The sequence below is a fragment of the Hibiscus syriacus genome, unplaced genomic scaffold (assembly GCF_006381635.1).
Source record: "Hibiscus syriacus cultivar Baekdansim isolate YM2019G1 unplaced genomic scaffold, ASM638163v2 tig00117048_pilon, whole genome shotgun sequence".
NCBI lineage: Eukaryota > Viridiplantae > Streptophyta > Magnoliopsida > Malvales > Malvaceae > Hibiscus > Hibiscus syriacus.
Genome location: NW_024063538.1, coordinates 155,090 through 175,240, shown reverse-complemented (window position 1 = coordinate 175,240; position 20,151 = coordinate 155,090). Strand labels below are relative to the sequence as shown.

The following is a 20,151-nucleotide window of genomic DNA, read 5'->3' as shown; positions in this document are numbered from 1 at the left end:
AATATTAAATTTTTTAAAATTTCAAAGTTAAAAATAATATGAAATTTTTAGAAATTTTAACAAAATAATAAAATTTTGAAATTTTGAAGTTAAAAAAATATGAATCTTGTATGAATTTTTAACAAATTTGAAAAAAAAGAAAAAAACTACATGGAACTCGTCACGTCGGTGTGATGAGTTCCAATGAGTATAAATTCAAAAATTGGACTGTTAGGGTAACTGTTGTGGAACGGTCAAGAATTTTTTTTAAAATTAACTAGAATTCGTCAAACCGAAGTGACGAGTTCCAACGACTATTTTTTTAAATTTTAGTATAAATAGGGTTTAGGGTGAAGATTATGATGTATGAGAAGTAACAAAAAATTGAGAATATCAAATATGTGACCGTGGGAAAATTTTGGTATTAATTTGGCTAACGGTGTTTATGGGTTTCACAACACCGACTCGAAGAGCGACGATTCTGATTTAAGCTATTCTTCAGATGAAGAGTGGGGTAGCAAACGACTAGTTGAGGAGCATAAGAAGAATAAAATAAAAATGAAAGAGGAGAAGAAGAGGAAGTATGAATATTTATCGAAGCAACGTAGCAAACGACTAGTTGAGAGGGAGGAACAAATAAAAAGAAGAAGTATAAAAATTGAGAAGAAGAAGACGAAGGAAGATCGAATTATAGAGAGATGTAAAAAATTAAAAAATGGAATATGTTCAAATATTCATTTGTATGGTTTTAGTTTATGTATGATGTTGTCTTTATTAATTAATTATTGTCTAAATTTAAAATTTTGTTTATCATTAAAATGGGATGTTATAGTTATCAAAATGATTAATCTCTCCCTTGGTATTTCAGCTGCGAACTCATACACATCATCTTCGTATCTCTTCAAATTTTCAAGTCGTGCACGAAAGTTTGGTTGGAGTAAAGCATACCCTAAAAATTAGTAAATTAAATATTATTGAAAGAAAAAAACAATAATGAAGCAGAAATAATTAATGACAAATGCTAAGTATTTACCCATATTGATAATCTCCTTTTTGATCTTTTTCTGCTTAAACATATTCATTGCATTCGACGCGATATGACATATACAATATACAGGATATTTGTGCGGTGACGTCCATTTATTTTCGGGACTACCAATTGTGCTTAACAACCTAGACTATCGATCTGAGATCATGCAAACCCCTTTTTGAGTGACAACATGGCAACACAAGTTGGAGAGAAAGAAATTCCAAGTTTCCTCTGATTCATTTTTAACAATGGCGAAGGTAATGGGGAAAATATTTATGTCTCTATCTTGTGCAACGGCTATCATCAAGATGTATCTGTAGAGCTCATACAGAAAAATGCCATTGACTTGAATCATTTGTTTGCAAAATTTAAACCCTTCGATAGCTGGCTTAAACGCCCAGAACAAGCCATCAAAAATTCTCTTCCTGGGGATAACGTCAAGCGTGACTGCAGGATGAGTATATTACCTAACAAAGGTTCCAGGGATGAAAAATTCCATTGTTTGCAGCAGACGTGATAGCTCATTATATGACTGATCCCAATCACCATACAACAAGGTCATTGTTTTTCGTTTAGCCATCCATGCCTTGTGATAAGTCAGAATATAACCAAATGTATTCTAAATGGATACCACTAACACAGAAACGGGCAGTCTTGGATTTTTTTCCACCAACAGCTTCACATAAGAATATATGATATCTGAATCTAAATGTATGTGGTATTGTGTCAAGGAGGTCATTGTACATGCGTGCTCTGCATTAAACATTGTGACGTCCCACAACATCTTCCGTTGTAGGTATGATACTCGTATCCTCCATTTACAACCAACATCATGGTGTATACACCTTACGAAATAAGTTTTTTGATCCGACTCCCTGACATAGAATTGAAGATGAGCTTTGATACATTACTCCTTGATTGCTAGTTGTGCCTCTTTTTTTGTTTCAAACTGAGACCTAATAGCCAACTCATATTACCGCTAGTCTGAAGAACCCCAGTGGGCAGCACATAACTCTGGCATATCAAATATTTCAGGATTTCGCATAGCATCGTAGTTAATGTCATGCATTGCAACTGCATGATGATACCGAGGTAAATCATGGTGATTGATTTTAGGTTGAGGGTCTGTCATTGCTCAAACATTTGGAGCATTCTGCAATCCTTGACATCGTGAAACAGTTGCCTCCCATACATCCGCCTCAATATCCAAACCTTGACCCTCTGAAGCAAGTTCAAAAAAATCGAACTCGTCAACTAATGTTGTGTCGTCATCGTCTACCAACGGAACAATATACAATATCTTTATCATCCTCGCTAAATTCAGCAAGGCTTTCACCGAACCGTCCAACAAGGTTATCATCACCATAACTTGCATGTGGTTGAGAGGGTCGTGCTTCTTCTGTTCTATGAGTTGGTACTGGTGACATCGGAATACTAGTTACATTCGTGGTTTCGACGTATATATCCAATTATTATCTGATGATTGATGAAGTTCAACCATAACAACAACATTGTCATCATCATCAAGCTGAACTTTTTCATATGTCACTGGATTTGAGGAGATCAGGTGTCGATAACTTAAACATGAAACAGAAGCTCCAAGTTTTCTCTCAATTTTTTGCTTTATTTGGCGATGAGATACATCTACAGAGAACATCATATTGATCGGTCTGTCTGACTTAAACACAACATCAAGATCAATTTGTAGAATTTTTCCATTATAATGGACAACTGTGAAGAATTTGTTGCTCATTGTTTGAAATAGTTTTGGTTAGATGAAAGGACTTTGTTGTGTAATAGATTGAAGATAAAAGGAGTATGTTATGTAAGAGATCGAAGATTATGTGTACAACTTAAAGGGAATTTTTTCCCGTTGGAACTCGTCACACTGCGAGACGAGTTCCATTGAAATTAAAAAAAAATCGACCGTTGAACAACAGTCAATCCAACGGTCAAAAAAGTCAAAATTATACCGAAATAAAAAATATTTTTATTGCGTGATGAGTCCCTCAAGATATATTATATTTATTTCGGCTATGAAACCCACCTGACACGACCTATTAAAAAATTATATCTCATAGAACTCATCACATCGATGTGACGAATTCCATAAGGACTTTTGTAATTATTGTAAATTTCAAATTAAATGTTTGGGGGTCACATGGTGGATTATTTGGCCCAGACCACGGATATGAGCATCATCATGTATCGATGAATTAAAAAATCAGTATCGAATCTTGTGTGTTAGAGAAAAAATTGGTCATATACGTGGAAGAATCACAGCCGTTTATTATATTGCACGAGAAATTTCTGCCCCAATTTCTCTCGTTCAAAGGAATTAGGTTTGGTTGATCAGATGACCAATGAGAGAAACTAAATAGGTGGGCCCTTATTTTCCTCAGAGGCCACGCGGCAACCCGACGCTGAGTAACCGTTTGTAATAAATAACAGAGTAAACTACACGGAGATCACTAAAATATGGTTAAAAATCGTTGTGATTATCGAATTATTTTTTATCTCAATCAGATTATTAAATTTTTTAATTAATTCAATCAGATCATCGCGTCGTTAATTTTTAATAAATGTAGTGATGTGTCCGTTAATAATTAATATAATTATATATTTGGTCTTTAATATTTACATATTCTATTAATTTAGTCACTATATTAATTCAATTAAATAAATTTAATTATCCAATTAAAATATGAGACGTGTCAATATATGATTGGAATGTTTTATTTATGAATTTTAAATTATTTAATTAAATAATTTTTCTATCTAATCAGGTGGCAACACGTGTCACCACCCAATTGAAATGAAAATTAATGGACAAACTTTTATCCAAGGTGAATCGAACTAGGGACAAGGGATTAAAGCTTCCAGCGACAAACCATTAAACCATTAGATCAAAGGTCCCTAATGGTTTAGACTTGTAAAAGTTTGTTAAGGATAAAAATTAAATAAATTATTATTTGATTAAATAAATTATTCATGACTAATTTTTAAATAAATTTTGGTTCGATTAATGATTAAAGAAATTTTTTTTGGTTAATTCGGTTCAGTTAATGCAACCAAAATTTATTTGAAAATTATTAACGAACCGAATTAATTTGAAAATTATTAATCGAATCAAATTAACCGAATTGTTTTTAAAATTATTAACCGAATTAATCGAAGAAAAATTTTGGTTAATTCAGTTTTGTTAATCGAACCAAAATTTATTTGAAAATTATTAACCGAAACGAATTAACTGATTTTTTTTTTAAATTATTAATCGAATTAATCGAAGAAAAAATTTGGTTAATTCGGCTCGGCTAATCGAACCAAAATTTATTTTAAAATTATTAACCGAACCGAATTAATTTGAAAATTATTAACCGAGTCGAATTAACCAATTTTTTTAATTATTAATCGAATTAATTGAAGCAAAAATTTGATTAATTCTTTTCTGTTAATCGAACCAAAATTTATTTGAAAATTATTAACCGAACTGAATTAATTTGAAAATTATTAACTGAACCAAATTAACCGATTTTTTTCTTTAACCATGAATCGAACCTAAATTTATTTAAAAAATTTTAATCGAACCGAACAAATTTCAAAATTATTAACTAAACCAAATTAACCTATTTTTTCTTTAACCATGAATCAAACCTAAATTTATTTGAAATTTTTTAACCGAACCGAACAAATTTCGTTTAATTCGGTCAATTTTTGAATGAACGAATTTTTTAAAATATTTTCTAAGTTATATAAAAATTGAATATTTTTAATTCAAATAAATAATTTACAATTAATTTAAATAATAATTTGTTTAAACAAATAATTTGTTAAATTTTTTTATCCTTAATAAACTTTTACAAGTCAAATAAAACTTGTTCTAACTGTAAACCATTGGGGACCTTTGGCTCAATGGTTTGCTGCCTGGAAGCTTTATCCCTTTGTCTCTGGTTCGATTCATCTTGGGTACAAGTTTCTCCATTTATTTTCATTTCAATTGGGTGGTGACACGTGTTACCACCTGATTGGATAAAAAATTATTTAATTAAATAATTTAAAATTCATAAATAAAATCTTTCAATCATATATTGACACGTGGCACATTTTAATTGGATAGCTAAATTTATTTAATTGAATTAAAATAGTGACTAAATTGATAGAATATGTAAATATTAAAGACCAAATATATAATTATACCAATTTATTAACGGACACGTCACCACATCTGTTAAAAATTAACGGTGCGGTGGTCTGATTGAATTAATTAAAATGTTTGGTGGTCTGATTGAGACAAAAATTATTTTGGTGGTCACATTGACTTTTAACCATAGTTTGTTAGTCTCCCGTGTAGTTTACCCTAAATAAAATCTCAGTACCAAAATATTTATTAATTTGGGTAAAGTACACAAATGGTCCTCAAACTATAAGGTATTATTTTTTGAGTCATTTAACTGTTAAAAGTTATAAAATAGCCCTTTAATTATAAAGTATTACTTTGTTAAGTCCCTTTTTGTTAAAAATTGATAGTTGTTTGAGCTAGACGATAACCAGTTGATTGGGATATGATAAAACATGATCTCATAATCATTTCAATTGTATAGTCGTTTGAGATTTTAAAATAAAATTTTATCATATTTAGTCAGCATGTTAACATCTAGCTTAGACTGTCCTCAATTTTTTTAACGAAAAAAAGACGAGATTAAAACATATGAATAGTCGGATGATTGTTTTGTAACTTTTAATAATCGATGGACTTAATAAAATAATATCCTATAGTCGAAGGACCATATGTAATTTTCAATAGTCATGGGAGTCAACAAAACAATTCCCTATAGTCAGGGGATCATTTGTGTATTTTCCCTTAATTTTTATAATTTCAAAGTTTAATATCTAGTTTGATCCTTGTATTTAGTACATTTTTATATTAGTCCTTATATTGTGTTTTTCGAACATTTTCAACATCTTCAATTTTTATTCCGTTTTATCACTTTTGAAAATATTTTAAATTTGTGTTTGGAAAGTATATTTTTATTTACTTTAAGAATATAAAAAAATCCTTAAAAACTCTACAAAGTAAAAAGTCGTTTTTTATTTTTATTTTTTGAGGATTTCTTTTCCGTTTTTTATTTTAATTATTTTTAAAGCTAATTTAGTATAGTTTTATTTTAAGAAACTATGATTTGAAAAAAATCATAAAATTTTATTTTTTTTAAAAAATATATACGAAAAAACCATAATTTATATAATTGACGATTTTTTTAAGATTTTATAATTTTTAGAAATTTAAAAAATGATTTTTTATGATAAAGATATTCAATCGGGTAACTTGAAGTCCAAACCCGAAAGCCAATTTTGACCCGTTAAACCCCCTATATAAGGGATCATTTCCCTCGGTGCATTCATCACCATCAATAGTCTTCTGCTACACTTCTTTAGCCAACTAACTCCAAAAAGCCTTTACTTGCCAGACAGTTTCACTTGTTTTCCGGGAAAGTTTTGTTCTTTTTTTTTTCCCTTCTGCCAACCCAACTAATCTCATTTATATCTGTATGGTGAAATCCTTTTTCGAAGCTTAATTTTTGTGGCTCTAAATCAAGTGAAAAAATTCATTTTCAGAGTTAAATCTGTTGTAATTTTCTTCTGAAGGGGTCGGCTGGGGATTTCGAAGTGTAGGGGGAAAAGAGGGTGTTTTTTCGGTGTTAGTAGGGTTTTTTGCTGGTTCTTTTGAGGGGGTGGCCGGGGCCTCGGCCTCGGCGGGTTTTAAAACCCCCAATTGTTTGACAACTATTGAAATTCGATAAATATTTTGAAAATTTTTACTTTAGTTTTTCGATTCGTTTCTTAGATCGTCGCGGGTTTTTTTTTTCTCAATGGGGATGCCGACCTTGGCTTGCTGCGTAGATGCTGCCGTAGCGCCTCCTGGATACGCGGGTTTCATTGCTGGGGACAGCTCCCTTGCCGTGGCGGTCCCATTTTCTTCCTCCACCACCGCTACTGCCGCCTCTGATGATTCCATTTCAACGAATTGGTCCCCTGCTCATTCCGCCGCTCTCTACCGTATTGACAGCTGGGGGGCTCCTTATTTCGCCGTCAATGACTCCGGCAATATCACGGTCCGTCCGTACGGTGCGAGTACTTCGGCTCACCAAGGAATCGATTTGCTGAAAGTAGTTAAGAAAGTTTCGGATCCGAAATCGGCGGACGGACTCGGGTTACAGTTTCCCCTCATTGTTCGGTTTCCCGATGTCCTGAAAAACCGGCTCGAGTCCCTTCAATCGGCTTTTGAATTGGCCATCCAAGCCCAAGGATACGAGTCTCATTACCAAGGCGTTTATCCCGTGAAATGTAACCAAGACCGGTTTGTTGTTGAAGACGTAGTCAAATTCGGGTCGCCATTCCGGTTTGGTTTGGAAGCCGGGTCGAAACCCGAACTCCTTCTTGCCATGAACTGCCTTTGCAAAGGAAACCCAGAGGCTGTATTGGTCTGCAATGGCTTCAAAGATGCCGAGTACATTTCCCTTGCTTTGCTCGCAAGGAAGCTGGCGTTGAACACTGTGATTGTGCTAGAGCAAGAAGAGGAGGTGAGATTGGTTATTGATATAAGCAGAAAGCTCTCTGTTCGTCCAGTGATCGGCCTCCGGGCCAAGCTGAGAACGAAGCATTCGGGTCATTTTGGGTCCACTTCGGGTGAGAAAGGGAAGTTCGGGTTAACAACCAACCAGATTTTGAGGGTTGTTAAAGAACTTCACGGTTCAGGGATGTTAGATTGTTTGCAATTGTTGCACTTCCACATTGGATCCCAAATCCCTTCCACTGCTTTGCTTCAAGATGGTGTTGGCGAAGGGGCGCAGATCTATTCGGAATTAGTCCGGCTTGGTGCCAACATGAAGGTTATTGACATTGGAGGCGGCCTTGGAATCGACTACGACGGGTCGAAATCTGGTAATTCTGATCTCTCCGTATCTTATGGACTTGAGGAATATGCTTCAGCTGTTGTTAATGCAATTCGGGTTGTTTGTGATCGTAAATCTATCAAGCATCCTATTATCTGTAGTGAAAGTGGTAGAGCCATTGTTTCTCATCATTCCATTTTGATATTTGAGGCCATGGGCGCCACTGCTCTGACGATCCCCGCGATGAACGAAATTAACATTCCGTTTGTTATTGAGGGATTGTCGGAGGATGCTCGGGCTGACTATTGGAATTTGAGTGATGCTGCAATGAGACATGATAACGAGACATGCCTGTTTTATGCTGATCAGTTGAAGCAAAGATGTGTGGAACAGTTCAAAGAAGGGACTTTGGGGATTGAACAACTTGGTGCTGTTGATGGGTTATTTGACTTGGTTTCGAAAATGATTGGTGGGTCTGAGCCAGCTAGGACTTATCTAGTGAATCTTTCGATCTTCACTTCTATCCCGGATTTTTGGAGCATTGGTCAGGTTTTTCCTATAGTCCCTATCCATCGATTGGATGAAAGGCCGGTAGTGAAGAGTGTTTTGTCTGATTTAACTTGTGACAGTGATGGGAAGATTGATAAGTTCATTGGAGGTGAAACAAGCTTGCCTTTACATGAACTTGATAGCGGTTGCGGCGGTGGTGTTTATGGGCGGTACTATTTGGGTATGTTCTTGGGTGGGGCGTATGAGGAGGCCCTCGGTGGAGTTCACAACCTCTTTGGTGGTCCGAGTGTTGTTACAGTGTTACAGAGCGATGGTCCACAGAGCTTCGCTGTGACTCGGGCAATGCCTGGCTCATCATGTGGGGACATCCTCCGGGCAAAGCAGCACGAGCCTGAGCTCATGTTCAACACCCTCAAGCACCGTGCTGAAGAATTTTGCAGATTTGATGCAGGTGCTTTATCTTCTAGTGTTGCTCACTCCTTGCACAACATGCCTTATCTCCAACTGGCGTCCTCTTGTTCGTTGACTGCCTTTAATAACAGTGGTTTTTACTATTGCAACCAGGAAGATTACAACGATGGTGCTTTGGTGGAGTCTGGGGCTAGTGAGGATGAGCAGTGGTCTTACTGCGTCGCTTGAGGCATCTTATCACTACTTTCTATATTGCTCGGGTTATCCGTTGTTTTAGTTTTTTATTTTCATTTCTCACTTTTAGTTGTTGATTTCCTTCTTTAGTTTGCGAAAGATGTTTAGTAGACAAGGTCTTTTGCATTTTCATTATCATAATGAAGGATTGGACCGGACTACACCATCCTTGTTATTGTTTCTTTGATGTAGACTTCCTCAGTTCTAGCTTTTAAAGTTCTCGTGTTTGTTCTTATTCTTGTTTCGATTCACTCTCATGGATGTTTGGTCTATTTTTGAACCCTTGTGCATGTTACTTGTTACCATGAATGTTTTCCAAATGCCTTTGCTTTGCCCATTAATTGTATTCCATATCTTATAATTAGCCACATAATAGTAACCCGCATCGTAATCTCGATGTTCATGTATATTAGTTTCTTGATGAATGTGGTTACCATGGGACATCATTTGAGCAGGGTTACCGTAGTTACCGTGCATCTTTTATTGAAATGTGGACTGTTGTTTCATATGTTACATTAGTAATGTCCTCTTATTCCGCCAGCTCTTGTTTGATTGTTTCCTTATTTATATGATTGTGATCGTATGTTCTTTTTCCGAGCAAGTTCCCAATATGTACTTTTTCATTGTTGTTTCAGTTTTAACACCTCCGTTGACCCTTGATTCCTAGGTTTGTAGATTTAGTTGTGGCACTAACTTGTCTCGTTTCCTCCCAAGTCATGGTCATAGCGTCCAGAATGAGAATGTGTTAATGAATTCATGCAGTGTCTCTCTGCATATTGATTGTCCAATGTTATTTGAGCTTCGGAACTGTGCTGTTGAGTGTGTATCTGATTGGCAGAGTACTGGAGTTTATTGCAGAAGAAGGCATCATCTCTATCCAGCTGAGGTAGGCAAATCATCTTTCAATTTGTATACACTTCATATTACGACTATTCACGTATTAGTTTTGCTCCATTTAGATCTAAGAAATCTATTACTTATCTGATTTGTGTCCTTTTGTTTCCAGTGGTTTTCTTAGAGATGATGGAGAATGCAATCGAGAGAGAGAATAACGTAACTCTTCCAAAGGGAACCAGTTAGCGGGCAAATCCACTTGAAGGACTGGTTTAGTTTAATCCTTGATGAACATTGCAATACCAATGTCACGAATATACGGTACTCGACTCGTATATTAATTTGTATTAACCCATGTAGAACATTACCTTAAAATAAAGTTAACTATTAGGACAGGGAGGCCTAAATATTATATATGAATTCCATAAACAATCCTATGCTTTCCGACATTCTAGGTGCGATAATGCCTTGTAATTGAACACATAACATGTTAAACGTGGGTCGGCCCCTTTAGAAAAGGTTAAGATACGTAAGATTCCGAAATTATGATATATATGTGGGGTTTGGTTCTCTTGTAATCATGTCTTTTGCTTACTTTAACTCCAAGGCATTCCCCTTTGTGACCCCTAAGCTAGAGCCCCGACCAATCTCCTGAAAGTTTTTAAACTTTAAATTCGTTGAGTCCGACATAGGTGGTGGTGGTGGTGTTGTGGTTGCTGCGGCGTCGGCAGCGAATGTGGGGCTGTCTTCCTTTTGTGCAACCGAAGCATGGTATAATCCTTTCCTTGTGTCACTTATGGATGCATGCCGTTGACATCAAGCCAATATAGTAATAGTCGATTTAACCGACAAATGGCTAACGGTAAAAGGTCGAAGGCAGATCTTCCCCATTTTCCAATGTTGAAGACATTTGGATGGGTGGTGCAATTGTGAGTGATGTATGGTTGTGGAAACTGAAGCTTGCTGCAATCTGTATATTGATGAAAGGACATAATGGGGGCCTATTGATCTTCAATCATTTGTTTTTTTTTTTAATTTTCTTTTTATTTCATCGTTGCACCAGTAACTTCCCATATGCAAATCTTAGTTTTAAAAGGCACATCGAGGCGCAAAGGGTTTCTAAAACCTAGACGTAAGGTGAAGGTGCGCATTTTTTATAGGCGAGGTGTACTTTTATACTAAAAGATCTATAAATCAATTCTATGGTATATTCACAATTATTATCCACTGGTTCACTCCTAAAACAGTTATATCGCCTCTCCAGCTCCTGTTCTTTCACCATTTCACCATTTCTTGTCCCTTCCTCAAGATGATACTACATATGTAGTATGTTTTTGGTGGAAGAGGCTATTGATAAGTTAGTAGGCTGTTAAAGGTTGGCTCTGGTTGTTGCTGAAGGTTGTCTCTGGCTGTTAGTTTGTTTGAAACGGTTAGCCCAGGTAGTCCATGATGGATCAAACTCCTTATGTTGATTTGCTAGACTAGGTTGGGGGCATAAAAGCTTAATTGGTTGAGGGCCAAAAATCATCTTATGGCCTACATTTCTCACTTTACATGCTTGCTTTGCTAAACCTAATTGTGTTTGCAGCCACCGTTCAGTGAACTGTTTCACATCCAACTATATTCATGCATGTTTGGCTAGAAGAATGTGCTGTTGACTCTACCATTAATTGCCTCGGTAACAGCTGTAGATGATGTTCACTGTATCATCTCAAAGGCCATTTAATATAAGTTAACACAACCGTTAATGGTCTTGGAACAGCTGTAGAGGATATTCACTGTATCATCTCAAAGGCTATTTTATATACTATGATCTTCCTCTTCTTTAGCCTATGGAATCTTTGAGCTTCGGTTTACATTTCTTCTCTAGTCAGTACTTTGAATTTTCGGTAAAGGCACGCGATGGAAGAGGCAAACAAAGGAAGAGGCGCCTGACGCCTATGCAGAAAAGCCTCCCAAGCATGAGCCTAGGAGGACTTCCCATATTGCGTTGCGCCTATCTCTCCAAAGGCGTTTTGCTCTGCATTTACTTGCGCCTATCGCCTTAGGTGCGCCTTTGAAAACTAAGATGCAAATATTGACTTGAAGATGAAGGAGAATAATTGCATATTATTGTGCAATCTACTCGTTAGACTAATAAATAATAATAATGATTAACATAGGTCAAATAAGGGTAGCTTCTATCTAGTATTGTTCGGATGACTTGTTCAAATCATTTTGGGTTCGGGTCGTTCTGTATTTGGGCACGAAACACAGTTTCAAGCATTTTAGTATTGTGATAATGCATGCATGCATACTAATCTCATCAGGAAGTTTATGCGATTACAAGTACATTGGAATTAAGAACAAAAATAGTCTTTGGAATCATTCACAAGTCTAGCAGAGAACAATGTCCTAACATCCTTATCATCACCTCATTGTTTTTGTTTGCAACAACTTAGTGGACGTAGCCCTTGACGAACATTCCTTACTTGACCTCCTCTGATTCTCCTTGCCGGTGTATTTGCGGAGCTGGGCAAGCGAGTTAGTCTTGGCACGGACAGGCAGCATGTCTTGGGTGGCCTTAACGTTCTTGGGTCTGCCTCCCCATGTTTTCAAGCAAGTGTTTTTGCGATTGATTCATTGCGTTTAAGTTGAGGGTTGCTTCAACCTCGGATTGCCCACCAGACAATAATTGTTCAATGAAAACCTCAGCCCAAACCATGCTCACCATCAATTTCCGGCTCCACCATCGGCACCACACCATTGTCCTGCAAACAACAATCCATGCGAAGATTTACATTACCATCACATGTGTTTATCGCGATTACGCATATTTATCGCGATTACGAACATAATATATGTTATCACGATAAATGTCATGTTGTTCTTTAAACTTGAGAAATTGCAGCATAGCGGCAAGGCCCCAAGCTGCTTCTCTAACTGCAAAGGCAGATGGACCATTTGGCGAAACGAGCACCCTGATGGTAGTAGGCAGTTGTGCGAGATGAAAGACCATCGAGACCTTGGCACCAAGTAGGGGTGGGAATAGGCCAGGCCGGCCTATAGGGGCCTGGCCTGACCTGGCCTGACCTATTTAACTAAACAGGCCAGGCCCAGGCTTTTTTAAAAGCTTATTAAAAAGCCTTATAAGTCTGATAGGCCGGCCTATTTAGAGTGACTACTTTGTAAAATATACTAAGTTAGAGTGACTTAATAGGGATTTTACTATAAAATTAATGGCTAAACTGAAAATATTAAATGTTTATTTTTAAACAGGCTTTTAAACAGGTCAGACTTTTAAACAGGTTCAGGTCAGGCCTAAATAAAAGCCTTTGACAGGTCACAGGACAGGCCCATGCCTACACAAATCATTGTAGGCCAGGCCCAGGCCTATTAAAGCCTGGCCTGGCCTGGCCTATTCCCACCCCTAGCACCAAGACTCGTTGTTGGAACCAGGGAGCGGCACCAAACCCCCTGGCATTGAATAATATATGTAAAAATAAGTGTTCAAACTATACCTAAAATTAATTTTAGGTGTCTAAAGAACTTTTTTTATTAAAAATAGATGTATAATGTTTCAAACGTTACACTTTTAGGTGTTTTGATCGTTAATACTATTAAATTCGGCCATTAAGTGACACGTGTCATACATATAAAATCCCAAAATCTTTTAAAATATTAAAACTTGTATAAGCCTAATACTTATTGTTTAACGACAAAATTAATTCTTTAGACATCTATTTGTAACTTTGAGGGTAAAAAAATCACTAAGATTTTTCACTTTGTTCTTCTTTAGGTCTTACAATTGAAACTCAATCCTGGACCCTCTTCAATTTTATAATTAATATAAATATTTTCTTCCTAGTGGTCGTTGGATGTCTTTCCAATTTGTTCAAAAATGACTCCGCGATCTCTCACCTTTTATTTGTCATTTCAACGACTTAAATCTCTATTCCAAAGTCGAGCTTGATCAGGCTGAGAACATTGATTTTTTTTTTTGGAAGTGTTTGGGCTTTATTTGAGCCACAAAGTCAACAAGAGGAAAAGTCAAACTTTATTTTCGTCCAACACAAACCTTGAACTAATGCATTCTATTAGCTCTCGTCTCGGTTTCCAGTTGGTGACATATTTGGATATTTATCTTAAGAGTTCTTATTTTATATAAAAGGATACAATATGAGTTTTATTAGTGGTTTCATCTTATTTCATACAATTTTGCTTGCTTCATGTTCTTTTGGAACCAGTTTTTCTTTTTGAAAGGAAAATAGGAATGACGGAGAAGATAGATTTTACAGTAACAAGCAAAAAATATATTGTTTAATTTGTGTTGAAAAAAGATTTATTTATTGTTATAAACTTTAATTAAATCTAAATTATTTATTTATTAGGTAAATTACATATTTAGTATGTAAACTATTAGTTTCGTTTTATTTTAATATTTAAACTTTCATTTATTTTAAAATTATACCTAACACTTACTTTTTGTTCTTTTTTGGCATGTCATCATTAAAAAATTAATGGAACTGCTATAACTTTTTTATGGTAAATTACATAATTCGTCACTCAATTATCTTCTCACTTCTATTTTGGTCACTGAGCTTTAACTTTTAAATTACTCCTAATTTAATCACTCTAATTTTCAAATTTAATTTTTTATTTTAATTATATATCAATAAAATAATAAAAAATATCATGTCATGAAAATTATAAATAAAATAAATAGAGTAATTAAAACATGAGGAATTTGAAGGTTGAGTAGTTAAATTAAAAAAATTAAACTTTAGTAGCCAAAATAGGAGTGAGAAGATAGTTAAGTGATGAATGATGTAATTTATCCATAAATATTGTCACGTGCAGCAACTCCATCAAGTTTTAAACGACGGGTACTAAAATGAAACAAAAGTAAATGTTATGGATGATTTTGAAACAAATTAAAGTTTAGGTACTAAATGAACTAAAACTGATAATTTAGATACTAAATATGTAGTTTACCCTTATTCGTTTAAATCTAATGGTTGTAAATTAGTGTAAAACTTACTAATTTTAATTAATATATATATAGGATAAATTACATGGATGACCACTTAACTATGGTCAAAAATCATTTTGACCATCGATGCTTTAATTTGATCAATCAGACTATTCAACTATTAAATTGTTTCAATCAAGCCACCTACCGTTAACATTTAACAGAATATGCGACGTGGTAGTTAAAACGTTTTGGTATAATTATACAATTAGTCCATGTTATTTACATATTATTTTAATTTGGTCCTAATTTTAATAAATTAAAATAAATTTAACCCACAAATCAAGAGGTATCATATGTCATTGGTGATACGTGTCATCACTTGATTAAAAGACTAAATTTATTTCAATTTAATTTAAATTTAATAGATTTATTTCCACTGATCAGTGGGTTGAAATAAAATTAACCAAAACCTTTGAGCGAAATGACAAGAGGCAAACCATTGATCCAAGACAACTAATTGATAGTTTTTGGACAACAATTAATATATATATTGTATGTTAGTATGTAAATGCCTTATAATAAAACTATTTTTTTACTTATTAAATATATTTTATTTTTATCATCACTTAATTTTTTTAAATATCTTAACTTAAAATATATATAAATATTTTATTTACTAATTTAATATAAAAATATATATTTTATTCTTATCTTCACTTAAAAATATATTCTATTCTTATTTTAAATTAAAAATATATTTTATTATTATATTAAAATTTAAAAATATATTAAAATATTATATACTTTAATTTAAAATAAGAGTAAAATATATATTTTTATATTAAATTAATAATAAAATATTTCAATATATTTCAGTTTAAGATATTTAAAAAATATATATTTTTAAGTATGATAAAGATGAAATATATATTTTTACATTAAATAAAAAATATTTAATAAATTAAGAAAACATAAAAATATTTAATAAGTTAAAAAAATAAAGATAACTTTAAAATTTAAGATATACAAAATATTATTAATTTTGAGTAAAACATTTATATACTAGGATACAAAATATTTACTATTTGTTGTCCAAAAAATACCTAGTAATTGCACTGGCTCAATAGTTTGGCTTGCACTGTTTCGCCTAGGGATGGGCATAGGACGGGTCGGGTTAGATTTTCGGCCAGTCTTACTCGACGCGAAAATTATACACCTCCACCCGAAACCCACTCAACCTGAAAAAATATACACCCTCCACACGTTCCGAACCTGACCTAATTTTTTGAGATAAAGCATGAACCCGACCCGACTCGAAAAAATATATTTATTAAAATATTATTGTTATTCAATAAAAATAATTATTTAATTAAATATATATAAGGGGTATTATTGTAATTAAATGTAACACCCCAACCCGTACCCGACCCGAATACGAGTCCGAGATGTCACATTGACTCTTTAAAACAATATTCGTATAAAATAACAGAACATTTGAACTTATATTAATAAAATATGATCATATATTGATGAATTATGTTTTTATTAAAATCAGTTTGAAAAAAAAAATATGTTTTCATGAACAGTAAAATACGGTATGAGCAATACCATATGAACATTAATGAACATTAATGAACAGTACCGTTAACAGTACCCGAATGCTAAATTTTTCTAAAATGCTGGAGGGGTATCGATACCCTGCTACAGGGTACCGATACCCTGCTACAATACTGCTACATTACCTCGGTAAAACATGTATAAAACTCATAAAATTTAAAACATTCATCATTATACATTTATCATTTACATATATATGTTACATTCCAAAATTCGATCAGAGCGTTTCCAATAAATTTTTTTATTACATGCCAACTAAATTCTATCTAACAAAATACATGTAATTTGATCTACATTTCTGATATGATCTTTGGTAAGGAGAATTGACTTGTCTTGTTCTTTTTTACTTCTCTTTTTGCTTTCCAAACTTACGTGCGAAACAATCACATGTTAAGTCGATGACTTAGTGAGGCATATAAAACATATAATATAACCATATAACATTTCATATAAACAAAAGGCATACATTTGCAAAAACTATCATTAATCCCTTTTACTTACCATATCATTAATCCCTTTTACTTACCATATACTCATCATATAACACATATATCACTATACCATGGAATAAACATATATTAAACATTTCTATACACATCATGGAACACATATATCATTTCACAACAGAACACACATAGTATCATATCAATTGATTTATTTACTCTCTTTAAAGTCTATATATTAACCCATGTATACTTTTGAGAACTTAAGGTATGTGAGTACAATGAGGTTGTGCACAATTATGTTGTCACCACAGCTCGTATAAATGTCCCGAAGGGCCAGTCCATATGTCCCGAAGAACCTAGGTAATCAGTTCATATGTCCCGAAGAACATAGGTAAACAGTCCATATGTCCCAAAGAACATATGTAAACTCTCGACCCTTGGCATACCAACTATACCCCTAGCTCTCATATCACATAACATGGGCATTATTATTTATAACAGTTCACATTATTTATTCATATCCTTTCTCTTATAAACACATATTTTTCTTTTCAGTCACATATCACATGTACGTGTAATCATTGATCTTATAATCACATGTTCCTTCTCTTCTGTCACATACCACATGTATGTGTAAACATATATCTAATATCATATAACACGTATCACAAATGCATGTATTCACATAGGTAATTTCATATAGCTTTTATCATTCCTCCTTTGTTCATGTAACCTTGCATGTCATATCAAGTAACATCTATCATATGTTGCATTTTCATGTAAGCATGTAAATCATGTAACATATAATAACATACATCCATTTCTATGTACTAATGCACACATAGTAATCACATAACATTTTATAAGTTACTTCTTACTATAGTAACTCCATCATTGGCTCATCACAAGCCAATGTTTGATCAATCACATAAGTACAATTTAAATTGCACTTACCTTAGCCTTGCTTTGATTCGATCCTAATTCTTTGATTGTTCCGGAACTTGTTCACGTTCAATGTCTACATAACCATACATTTTAAGGTAATTATCAGATATCTACACCTTGTAATTTGATACTAATAGCCTAAATGAATTTAATAGACCCATATTCACTTTTTCCTTTATAGGGGTATCGATACCCTTATAAAAATTTGTAAATTTTGCCCTGAAATCACTGTTCATGCACGAAAATTCACTATATAAATCTTCAATTCTTCATTTTCATTCCCTTTCATATTCTTAACTCAAATATACATACTTAAACTAATTTCTACTCATTTATCTCATCTTAAACCTCAAAATATTCTCCTCTTTATGAACTTCAATAATCATACCCAATTTTCAACATGTTTCAAATCCAATTCTAACACTTAATACTTCTTAATTAAGCTGATGAAAAGTCAAATTTAACTTCAAATTCAACTTATCAACTCTATTTCAAGATTTCACTCATGAACTCCAAATCTTTAATCTTCTCTAACTCCTTTATCTTTTGATTTTAAGATAACTTAATCTTAGTTATCATCTAATGATCAAAACCCATACTTAAAATCAAGAAATTAGAAAACTCACCTTTGCTTGAGGTGCTTCACGGTGGAAAAGAAGAAGATAACTCTTCCTCCCACTTGATTCATTCATATAAGGGGAAAATATCTTTCTTGTCAAATGACCATTTTACCCTTTAATTCCTTGGATAATCACTAATAACTTTCAGGAAATATCCCCAAATAAATCATTGAACTATTCAACTATTATACTTTAATCACCAAATTCTAAAATTTTACAATTTAGTCACTAACCCAGTATTGAGGGTGTTACATTATCCCTAAATATAAAAGGTAAAATTATATGTTTTTATCGGGTCAGGTATTTTCCACCCTAAACCCAAACCCGAACACAACCTCTTAAAAACCTGACCCAATCCAAACCCCATTTTTTCAACAACAAAAAAATCTAACCCAACCCTATTAGGTCAGGTCAGAACCTATCGGATTCGAGTCCTATGCCCATCCCTAATTTCTCCCAAGGGTCTTATGTTCGAATCCCTCCACCTGCTTCTGCGTTGATTTATTTTCTTTCAACCCAGAGGGTAACACGTGTCACCCTCTGATTGGTGGAAATAAATATATTAAATGAATAAATAAATTAAAATATTTAGTCTTCCAATCGAATGATGACATGTGTCATGACAGACCAATGACACATGACACCTCCTGATTCGTGGATAAATTTATTTTAATTTATTAAAATTATGACCAAAATGAAAGAATATATAAATAATATAGATCATTTGTGCAATTATACCAAAATGTTTTAATTGTCATGTCACATACTTCGTTAAATGATAATGACATGTGACTTAATTGAAATATTTAAATAATATGATTGATCAAATTAAAACATCGGTAGTCAAAATGATTTTTGACCATTATATTCATATTCAAGTATACACATGGGTGTGGATGAAGAATTTTGACTAAGAAAACTAAGGTGAATCGGTTTCGAGTATTTATCCGGTGCTATTACTATCGAATTTTTATATGCTTTTAATGTATTTGGGGAGATGAAAATCCACAAGCCAGTGGCTTTCATGATGCATCATAGGTAAATACATAATTTTGTTATCTTAGCATATAAAAACATTCTTTTTAACCATTAAAATAATTTAATAAATTAAAAAATAAAATTTAAAAATAATATATATTTAAAATTAACCTGATTCGAACTAATAACCTAGAGGGTCAGGGTCGAAAGGAGGTTAAACGTACCAATAAATTAAAAGGTTAAAAGAGTCGAGACAGTGAATAGTAAGATAAATTATCTTATATCCCATTCACAATGGTCCAATGCTTTGCTTGCACAAGAATTTTGGGTATGAAAGGAGTGATTTTATCTGTAAAAAATTAATAAAATAAACCACTGGTTGAGTTGAGCCCTAGCCTCTTAATATTCGGGGAAATAATTTTAAGTTCTTCAAAATATTTTGAAATTTTAGTTTGATCTCCTGAAAATATTTTTAAAAAATTCGTTAGAATTTTAAGTTTTAAATACTTTAATTTGGCCGTCAAAAATTTTGGAAATTTTCATCAAAATTTTTTTTAAATTGATTAGAACTTTAAAAGATTTAGGAATTTTCATTCGATCCCTTTAAATCTTTTAAAATTTTTATTAAACCCCTTTAAATTTAATATGATTTTCCGTCACTGATTTGGACTTGGTTTTGAGTAATTTGCTTCTTTTTTTT

At 33.4% G+C, this 20,151-nt stretch overlaps 1 protein-coding gene across 1 annotated transcript; it reads left to right on the top strand.

The window, feature by feature from the left end:
• Nucleotides 1–6,513: 6,513 nt before the first annotated feature.
• LOC120197397 (arginine decarboxylase-like) lies at nt 6,514–9,292 on the top strand. Its single transcript, XM_039198939.1, has one exon. It carries the CDS (start codon nt 6,880–6,882, stop codon nt 9,049–9,051), a length of 2,172 nt encoding a protein of 723 aa, XP_039054870.1. The 5' UTR covers nt 6,514–6,879; the 3' UTR covers nt 9,052–9,292.
• Nucleotides 9,293–20,151: the final 10,859 nt, after the last annotated feature.

What these genes read in the sequence shown, in the direction of transcription:
- LOC120197397 (XM_039198939.1), top strand. Translation starts at nt 6,880, where the DNA reads ATGGGGATGCCGACCTTGGCTTGCTGCGTAGATGCTGCCGTAGCGCCT.